The following is a 10,340-nucleotide window of genomic DNA, read 5'->3' as shown; positions in this document are numbered from 1 at the left end:
GCGGATTCCCCCCCCCCCCGCTCCCCGCGACATCTTCGCTTCCCCGAGGAGCCAGGCCGTGTCTGGCCCGTGTGCTCCTACCTGTGGAGATGCAGGACTTGCGGTCATCCCCGAGGACATAGCCGCTGGCACAGCCGCACACCACGGAACCCTGCTCCTCGCTGCAGAACTGGTCACACTCGCCGTTGTCCAGGCTGCAGGCTTTCCGCGTGGCTGCGTGGGGTGGGGGTGGGGGCAGGAGGGCTCTCAGGACCGGCCGGGGACACCGGGGCCGCAGCCGCGGGAGGAGGGACAGCAGCACTGGGGTGTGTCCACCCGCCGTCCACCCTGAGGGGCTCCCCCGCCAGAGCAGAAGGCTGGCACCGCACAGAACCGCACCGCCAACGGGCAGCTGGTCCCCGTGCAAGCGGGACGGGCACCGGGAGCAGGCTGGGGCCAGGGGACCGCCTCTGTGTGCACGCTCCTCCCCGCCCAGCGGCTCCCGCACCGCGAGGGGCCAGCATGCGGTCCGCTGCCCGGCGCCCAGAGCCCCCCACGCAGCCCCTCCCCCCACAGCTTCATGACCCGTGTGCTCGGCCTGCAGGAGCAAGGGCTCCGCCTGACACATGGCCCCGGCCGGGCCACTGAAGCTGGAGGGTCCCCTGTGGAATAAAGGGTCTGGGGGACTTTCTGGGGCACGGGGGTCCCGGGCCCAGTGCGGCGGCAGCAGAGACGGCAGGCGCGCACTGCACTCGGGCCGGCCTTTCTGCCGCCAGCTGTGTGGTTTGGGCGGGTTGTCTAAACCCTGTTGTGGGCCTCAGATTCCTCACCTGTCAAGTGGAGGCCACGCGTCCTCCTCCAGAACCACCCACCGTGGCCGGCACACACCAACATGCGGGCGCACACTCACACCAGTGGCGTCATGGCAACAATTGTGCCACATTCTCCCTCTGGGGTTTTGAGTAAATAATTACGGTGAGAAGATCACCGTTAGCGAAACTTCAGAAAATGCCCAGCGGCTCCGGGCTCAGCCAGACGGTGAGCAGGAGAGGACGCTCCGGGCGGGCAGGGCGACGTGGGACCGATAGCGCCATCGGGGACGGTCCCACAGCGTCCCAGCTGCGAGCACTTTCTAAAGGTTACAGATTAAGTAATCTGAAAGAAATGCCTGTCGTTCTTCTTAGGGAAAACTGGCCTAATATGAATCTAATTTTTATTCAAAAAAAATTAATGACCATATTCACCGTATTAGGAAAACTTCGCGACTTCCCTGAAGAGTTCAGTAAATGTATCAGATTTGCATAACCGGACAATCCCGACGTTCGGAATTGACACGTGCACTGGGGGCGACTCAGAGCCGCTGCCGGGGCCACACGGAGCGTCAGCAGGCGGGCGGCGCCACGCCAGGGTCTCCGTGTTGTGGCCACAGGCTCCAAGGATGGGCCGCAGGTCCCTGCGAGAAGAAGGCTGGCGCCTCTCGCCGTATCTAAAACCCAGAGGACTAGCTTTCACTTTCTCGTTTTGGCTGTTTCTACACTGGTGCCGCATGAGGAAAGCCAGACCCGACGCGGACAGGGCCCGAGACGGCCTCCCTCGGGGCTTCAGCTTCTCCCCTGGCCCCTGACCCTTCCGGTGACCCTGACGCGAAGGCACAGCATGAGAAGGAACTCACACAATTCACAGTTTTTGCCTTCGTACCCTTCCAGGCAGGTGCACGTATAGCCCCCGACGCTGTCTCTGCACTCGCCCCGGTTCTGGCAAGGGCTGTGTTCGCACTGGTCTCCGTCTGCAAAGACAGGGTTCGGGGGCCTGAGCTCGCGGGCAGCTCCGTCATCGCGGAAGTGGCTCTGCTGCGTTGGTCCTGGCACACGTGGTCCAGACAGTTGCATAAACCCGAAGCCCTTCGGTCTCCCTGTGAACATTTCTCCCGTCTGGACTTCGTGTCACCCCTCCCCCGCTTCGCGGCTCTGAGTACGTGATGCTCTTATCTAACTGGGTCATTGATAAGCCCTTCTATTTCTGCTGAGATGTTTGCGTGTTTTCAACACCAGCTCTGGGCTGGTGGCCGGGGGTGGGGGCAGCCGGAGGGACAGGGGATGGGCCGCCGGCCGACGCTTGTTTCTGGGCTGAGCACCAAGACGGCTGTTAGGGCATCTCCCCAAATGGTCTGGAGGTGGAGCGGGAGGGCGAAGGCTGCTGTCCGGCCCCTGTCCAGCCTCACGCTCCTCGGTGCGTTCGGACAACCTGACTTAGAGGCGGGCCCAACTGCTGTTTTGGGAAATTTGGAAAGTATTAGCAGAATGAAACATGAGTCATGATTAATACCATTTCACAAGCTTCGAACGTCCAATCCTATTAGAAGCCCTAATCTTTCACACTCTGTGTTCTGTTTCTACCTACTGCCTTGGATCTAAACCTGTCGACAGAGCTTGCTGCTCCTCCAGGAAGCGCGAGCTGACGAAACCCACATTTAAGTAGGTAACAAAACTGGAAGCAGTACGAAGTTAACCCCAAAAGTAATTTCACAATAACTATTATGGACACACATGGAGAGGAAAAGCCTTAGGTGAGGAAGATATAAGCAGGAGCGGAAAGGAAATTCAGGAATAATTTTCACAAGTGAAATACGATCTCCCCCTATTCCAATATCTGAACGAACCCCAGTCAGTATTAAAATAGAAACCATCTCACCTTTATATTTATTCCAGAATTCCGTCTAAAAGGGAAAAAAGATTTTAAAATACATTAGGGAAAACACAGACATTTCACACTGAGGACAACTGTAACTCAACCCGAATAGGATACTTTCCCAAACGGGGCCCTTTCTGGGGCAAATCGCTCTAAAACTGTGCCGTCTGACAGGGGGATGTTCAGGTTCCCTGCGTCTGCATGGACGGGGCTTTGATCGTCTCAGACGCACCACCTCTGTTGAATATCGAACACTTGTTTTCAAGCTAACCACCGACACATGGATTGTACCAAAAATGCTTTGCTCTGCTTGCTACGCCCAAGCCGATCAGTGAACGGTTTGGGGTTAGATATCTGGGTCAAAGCTTCGGTATGGGGTCAGATGCTTGGGGGCTAACCGTGTTAAACTGAGAAAATGGGAATTGATAACGGGGTTAAAATGGGACACCGAAACCCTCTATTACACTAGAAAACATTCTGTCTTAGAAATTACGTTTGCTGCGTTCAGTAGTTTGAACAGGGCACCCCCCCTCCCCCCACCGCCTATTCAGGTGCCGCCTCAGAACGTGGCCTTAACTGGAAACAGGGTCTCGGCAGATGCAATCAAGGTGTGCATCACGAACAGACCACATGGGTTCGGGTGGCCCCAGACCAGTGCTGCCAGGAGACACGGAAAGTGCTCGAGGGCCGCACGCGGAGGCAGAGCAGAGACCCGAGCGAGGGCCCTACAGGCTGGCAGCGCCCCGAAGCCGAGGGAGGGCACCGTGCACCTCCCCCTCAGACCGCGGAGAACGGACGCTGTGCACTCTGGCGTCGTGTTCCGAGGTCAGAATGACTCGGCGGAACCTGGGAGCAGGGGCTGTTTCTGCCCCCGGCACACACGGTACGTCCGCCTCATTAGCAACTAACCTATGTTTCAAACTAACGAGGAAAAGTCTCCCGAGGTCCCATGCCTCCGGAGCCTGCCCGCTGGTACATACTGCAAGCGTAAGATGGGCTTGGAATTTTCTGGAATGCCCTTTGTCATGATGATTTGTATTTCTTGATGTAGCAAGAGACGCGTAGGACCTGTGTTTCCCGCTCCTTCCCGGAACCATCGGCTTCTGGAAGGCCGCGCCTCCCAGCCGTGGTCCTCGGCTGGGCTCCAATAAAACTCTGTTCCTTTTTATTTATTTATTTTTTTAAAGAAATTCTAGAAGTTTGGTACATTTGTGTCGACACCTTCCAGACGGAGTCAGCCTGGTGGCGCCTTGATTGGGACCTGCGGCCGCCAGGACTGTGGGAGAGCGAGTTCCCGTCGCTTCCAGGCCCCCAGCCCACGGTGCTTAGTTCCAGAAGCCCCAGGACACAGACACGCTCTTTACGATTCCACCGAGAGCATTACCACACAGCAAAACTACTTTGGTGTCTGTCCCGTGAAACCCGACGCACGCACAGATGCCGGTAACCACCTCCACGGCCCCCGACTGCCGCGCCGGAGCCACCACAGCTGTGGCCTCCGGGGCATCTACAAACGCACTGGGGCGCCAGTGCTCTCGTGAGCCTGGCTTCTGCGTCCCGATGATGCCCCTGACCCCGGTGCCAGTCACCGCGCCGTCAGTGTGTGTACGCTGCCGAGTAGAACCCACCGCGCCGCGGCTCATGGGTCCCCACACCCGGCAGGGACAAGGGCACGATTTGTAGTTTGGGGCAATCCAGGTTTCCGTGTGAAAAGAGTGGTACTTTCTGCGGGGCAGGCACTCGGGGGTGGGGGCCGGGCCGCCTGCACCTGGCCCCCCCACGGGCCTGGTCCCTGGTTCTAATTCCACACCTATGCAGTGGCGTCTCATCATGGCTGCAGTCTGCACTTCCGTGCCCGCGGAGGATGCCGGGCGTCTCCCTTGCGTGTTGGCCTCCTGCGGCCCGTCTTGGGAAGCATCCAACCTCATCTTCCGCTCATTATTGTCATCACTTATTTACTTCCTTCTGTCGAGTAGTGACAGTTCTTTACATATTCCAAACACAGACCCTTTGTCAGATGCGTGACTTGCAGATATTTTTTTACTTAATAGCTCGTATTTTTAGTCTTCAATACTTTTCACAGAGCAAGTGTTAAATTTGGAATAAGTCCATTCTCTTTAAGCTTATTTATTTTGAGATACAGAGAACACGAGCAGGGGAGGGGCAGAGACAGGGAGAGAGAGAATCCCAAGCAGGCCCCACAGAGCCCGCACAGAGGCTGACATTGGGCTCGATCTCATGAACCATGAGATCATGACCTGAGCTGAAACCACGGGTCAGCCGCTTACCTGAGCCCCCCAGGTGCCCCTGGAATAAGTCCAATTCACACACTTTCTCCTTTACGGGTTATGGGTTTGATGTCGTGTCTAAAAATTTTTGCCTAACTTCACGTCATGACATATCTCCTTAAAGTTCTATGTTTTACCTTTAGATCCTTGATCCATTTTGATTTAATTTTTGTACAGTTGTGAGATTTAGGTCAACGTGGACCTTGTGTGTGTGGAGATGTGCAGATGTCCCCAGACCATCAGTTGGAAAAGACAATTCACGGGGCCCCTGGTGGCTTAGTCAGTTAAGCGTCCGACTTCAGCTCAGGTCATGATCTCACGGTTCGTGGGTTCGAGCCCCGCGTCGGGCTCTGTGCTGACAGCTCAGAGCCTGGAGCCTGTTTCAGATTCTGTGTCTCCCTCTCTCTCTGACCCTCCCCTGATCACGCTGTCTCTCTCTCTCTCTCTCCTAGAAATAAATAAAACATTTTTAAAAAAATTAAAAAGAAAAAGACAATTCTTCCTCCACGGATGCCTATGAACCTTTGTTCCTATTTCTGTGGGCCTATTTATGGACCTTGTGGTCTGTCCCCCGATCTAAGCATCGGTCTGCTTAGCGACAGCACGCACGAACGCCTGTGGTTAGTGAAGCTTTGCAGCGAGTCCTTGAATCAGGTAGCGTGATTCCTCTTTCTCAAAGTGGTTTCAGCCATTGTAATTTCTTTGCCTTTCACATTTCCAGTTGTGGAGTCAGCTTGTCTCTCCCTGACGGGGGTTTCTAGCAATGCACCGAGTCTGGGTCTAGCTCTCAGGTGCCCGATGTCAAATATGGCGGTGGCTGTGGATTTGGGCAAAGACCCTGTGGGCTCCGAGTCCCCGTGTGCGGCCCAGCCCGGGAGGTGCGGCCGAGGCCGTGAGTAGTTATTTCAGTGAACATTTTATGTCTTAGAGTCGATTTAACACAACCTCCGGAAGTTCTCACGACCCTCCTGACGGGCTACCCTGCCCCCAGTTTCCCCACCAGAAGGGCTCCCTGCCTCCCAGCCCCGCACACCCGGGCGAGGCTGGCCTCCACCGAGCGGCGCGCCTGTCACAGGGCGCCTGGCACGGGCCCTTACCGTCTGGGCGGTGTCCTCGAAGACTTCGCGGGCCTCCTCGAACGAGCACGTCTCCTCCATACACTCTCTCTCCAGGTTCCCTTTCTTCACCTCTTCCAAGAACGAGTTTGCCCTGCGGACCCTCCCCAGGACGCTGTGGGCGCGCTCCGGGGGCAGGAACACTAGCACACAGGCGGGGACACGGAGCCCAGGGGGCCTCAGCCGCCCGCCCGCCCTGTCCCCTCAGCCCCGCGCCGCCAAGGCCCCTTCCTCACGCCCTCCGTGGGGAGGTCAGCTCGCCCCATCCCACCGCCTCCCGGGCCCCACCCTGCGGCTTCTCGCTGCCCGACCCCCCCCCCACCGCCCGGCCCTCCCTGGACTCTCCCTTCTCAGAGGGCCTGGGGCCGCCCCCGTGCCCCGCCCGGCCCCCACCTTTCCTGCTCTCAGCTCTCAGAAGGGGTGAGCTGTGGTGCCATTGTGATCATGCTCTACAATCCAAATACGCCTTTTGTCAAGGCCCGGGACACACACACGCCAAACAGCACTTTGAAGATATAGTTCTTACTACAAAGTTTTGTACCGGATTTTTGTTCCACTTCACTGGAGAATCCCACTGGACTGATTTGTGACTCTCAAGGAGTCCCCACCCGCTCTCGTGAAGGTCTTGGGTCCGAGCATCTTGGGACCCCTCCTCCGGCTGCGCCCACCCTGCTCCCTCTCCACCGTGTACGGGGACCCCCGGACCCTCCTCAGCCGCACCCACGTCTCCGGCCGTGACCTTGGTCTCTCTCCGCCCTGCTCCCTCTCCACCGTGTACGGGGACCCCCGGACCCTCCTCAGCTGCACCCACGTCTCTGGCCGTGACCTTGGTCTCTCTCTGCCCTGCTCCCTCTCCACCGTGTACGGGGACCCCCGGACCCTCCTCAGCCCTGCACACTTCTCTCTGCCTTCCTTCTTGCCCTGCCCTCCAAGTTGCTCTCCCCGCTTGCGATCTGCACCCTGAGGTCCGCCCCCCACCCCGCCTCCGCTCGGCGGTGAGCCCCCAGCTCAGGGCGCCAGCTCCCCAGGTGCAGAACTGGCCCGGGAGCCGGCGGTCTGGCTTCAGCTAAGGTTCACACGCCTACTGCCCCTGGGGGCCAACGACAGTCACGGTAAGTGCGTCTCAGTTGCCCTGGCGTTCAGGTTGGTATACACTAGGTGCTCAGCAGTTAACCCCACCCCAGCTCAGATTGCTTTCCCTGTGTGTCCCCCATTTCCTTTAGCGACATCACTGCCACGCCAGCAACGCCAGACTCCAGCCTGTTCTTTGTGGGCACCCTCACCCGCCCCCCGCCCCCCGGCACGGCTGCACGTGGGTGCTCCCCTTTCTCTCTTCTCACGGCCTCCTCGTCCCCCGCACACCAGGTGCCCCGCTCGCCCCCGGCGCCCCTCCCCTGGCCGAGCCGGCCTGAGGGTGGAGGCGGCGGCTGGAGCCTCATTCTCCTTCGGCCGTGGACGCCCCTCTCTGCCGGTGACCCCCACGTGCTCGCTCTGGCCATGGAGGGCGCTTCTCTCCATCTCTCTCAGTCTCTCCCTCTTCCCCCCGCACGGGCTCCTGTGTGTGACCGCCGGCCTGCGGTCTGGCGCCCACCCACCCGGCCCAGCCGTGTCACGCACTGTGGGGGTGTGAGCGCATCACTCTGGCCCCGACTGCCCCCCGCACCCGGGGGTCACCCTGCAGTCCGCAGGGGAGGGACTTACCGCCGTCCCCCGGCGGCAGGAGGCAGGCCAGCGAGGTGCTGAGCAGGACCAGGAGCAGCGGGCCCGCCATGCTGTGGCCAAGGACAGCGCGTCTGTCCCGCCGTGACAGGCCTCCAGGGCAAGGTTCACTCCCCCGCCCCCGCCGGCCGGCTGACCTTCTCTTATCAGCGCCTCCTGATTGGAGCCTGGGCCGGGGAGGGGCTGGGGGCTGCTGACCTCGCGGGGAGGGCCACCCTGCAGATGCAGCCTTGGGGGGCTCCGGGCCCGAGGGGCCAGCCGCGGGCACAGCGGGTTTTAAGGGAATAAAAGTGTCCTTTCATAGTTTCCAGATGTTGTGTCTACTGTCATTTTGTCTTTCGGCCACGACACCAGCTCAGTGTCATTTCCCATCCTTCCTGCAGAACAGGAGCTTGGGGACAGCAGGTGTCAGCCCAAGGCCGTCAGGCGCACGTGGGCTGTGAACCCGAGGCCGTCGGCCACAGCGGCGGCCCTTCTGCCCACAGCCTCGGTCTCCAGATGGCATCAGGGGGCTCCGCCAAGTGCCACCATCACAGAGGGGCTTGGTGCCCGGGCTTCGCCTGCACGTCAGTCCCGCTGAAGTCCGGGGGCTCCAGGAGGCAGGGGCGTCGGCCCCTCTGGGCTGCGGGCTCCTGCCCACAGGCTCCTGCCCGGTGCAGCCAGTGCCAGCCCAGGACACCTGGCCCGAGGTCGGGGGTGCACACCCCACGGGGGGGAGGGGGCCTCACAGCCAGTCCACGTCTCTCTCACACAGAGGCCGGTCTGGCCCCCCGGGAGGGGGAGGTGAAGAGAAACACGGAGCCACTGGCCAGCTCACGGCACACAGGATGCGGGAGGCTTGTCTGCTTGGCTCCCGCCCGGGGAGGTCACATGACCAGGCGCCGTGTCCCCCCCCAGGACACACGATGGCGCCGGAAATAGCTCAAGTCTGTGTTAGCCCAAGGCGGCTCAGCCCATGGCAGCCAGGCCGTGGGGTGGTTGTGGGCCACGTGCCAGGGCCCCTCGGAGAGGGGACACAGGGACACAGAGACAGGGACAGAGAAGGAGAGAGAGAGAGGGAGAGAGAGACACAGAGAGAGAGACGGGGAGCCGGAGCCGGAGGCAGGGATGGAGACACGGCCCGTACCCCACGGCGCCCACTGCACCCGACATTCTGCACGTGGCGAGTGGCCTCCGGCGCCCATGGCGCTGGGACAGAAGCCTGTGCTGCCCACTTGTTCGCCGCGGGCTGTGGGGCACACAGCAAGTGCTGGGCAGACCCTCCCGGACCGAACGAGTCAGTGACGTCCCGAAAGCCTCCTGCTCTGGCTGGTCGTTCCCAGGGGGCTCGTTCACCTGCAGAGCCTGGCCCTGCGGGACAGGGGGCGGCCCTGGGCCCGTCTCGCTGGCCTCTCTGTCTGCGTTCAGCATGTGGGGGAGACGGGGTCCTGGGCGAGCCTGTCCCTGTCCCCTGGCGCCCGGTGGTGGGAGTGACGTGGGAGCCCGTGGGCACATCAGCTCCGCTGCCTTTAGGGCCTGCCCCGACGTCAGCGGGCACCCGCGCTCTGGCGGCTCTCCAGGCAGGGCCCGCGTCTCCCCCGATGGCCAGGGCGCCCTGAGCCTGCCTGGTGGGCTCCTGGAGCAGCCCGTTAGCCCATCCTGCTCTCTTCCCTCCAGGAGAGGGGCCAGCCCGCCCCTGCTCCCCGGGCCCGGGCTCCTGGCCGCTCCCGGATTCCGGACGCAGGACTCCCCCCCGTGCCCGCAGCCCGAGCTGTGGGGCAGGGGAAGCCGGAGGCTGGCAGACCGGCTCTGCCGTCCACGGTACAGCGAGCCGTCCCCGGCTCCCGTCGTGCGGGCTCCAGACCGTCCCGGTCGCCGGCGCGGAGCCCGGGCACAGGGCGGGAGGCGGCCTGGCCGACGCAGGGGGCTGCGGAGACTGCGACCCGGCTGGGCAGTGAACCTCTGTGTCAAGGCCCAGACGGTGACCACGTCCAGCTCCGGGGACAGGTGGCCAGACCGTCTCTGTCCCAGGGGCTCTGTGCTGCGGTTTGAGCAGCCGAGGAGGCCGGGTAAGGAATGGGCGTGTCCCAAGAACCCTTGACAAACCAGGCGGGTGGCCCGGGGTCACTCTGCATTAACATGGCTTGACCCATCGGCCCGGCAAGTCCAGCACCAGATGCACCGCGTTGGGCACTGCTGGGGTCCCAGGCCAGGGGACGGCGGCTAGTCACCCCCCCACCCCCCGCCACCGTGAGTGTGTCTCCAGAGGCGGTGGGGCTCTTACCACCTCACCGTGTTCAGGGGCCCCCACTTCCATGCCATCTCCCTCCCCCACTGGATGGCTTGTTCCTCGCTCCTCCGTGGCCTAGTGGCTTTAGGCTGAGGGACCCCCCACCATCACCTGAGGGACTTGATAAAACTGTCACTCACTGGGTCCTTCCCGGATCCCCTGATGTGGCAGGACTGAGGAACCTGATGGCTCTCAGGCAGGGGTTCCCCGGGCCCCTCATTGAGGACCGTTGTTGACCAGGGCCTTGGCCCAGTTCTGTAGAGTTTGGGGAGCCACAGCCTC

The 10,340-nt window shown here is 61.3% G+C and overlaps 1 protein-coding gene across 2 annotated transcripts in view; it reads right to left on the bottom strand.

Annotated features, from left to right (window-relative positions):
- The window catches only part of F10 (coagulation factor X), a 12,761-nt gene extending 4,881 nt beyond the window's left edge, over positions 1-7,880 (bottom strand). For both annotated transcript variants that reach the window (XM_039226641.1, XM_039226642.1), the window contains exons 1-5: positions 7,772-7,880; positions 6,053-6,213; positions 2,671-2,695; positions 1,652-1,765; positions 82-213 (exon numbers count right to left, since the gene is read on the bottom strand). In XM_039226641.1, the coding sequence (XP_039082572.1) occupies positions 82-213; positions 1,652-1,765; positions 2,671-2,695; positions 6,053-6,213; positions 7,772-7,841 (502 nt within the window). In that variant the 5' untranslated portion in view covers positions 7,842-7,880. The remainder of the gene's footprint in view (positions 1-81; positions 214-1,651; positions 1,766-2,670; positions 2,696-6,052; positions 6,214-7,771) is intronic.
- Positions 7,881-10,340: the final 2,460 nt, after the last annotated feature.

Source organism: Hyaena hyaena, unplaced genomic scaffold, assembly GCF_003009895.1.
Source record: "Hyaena hyaena isolate Hyena2069 unplaced genomic scaffold, ASM300989v1 scaffold_22, whole genome shotgun sequence".
NCBI lineage: Eukaryota > Metazoa > Chordata > Mammalia > Carnivora > Hyaenidae > Hyaena > Hyaena hyaena.
Note: the sequence above shows the minus strand (reverse complement) of the source record. Positions and strands in the feature narration are given on the sequence as shown.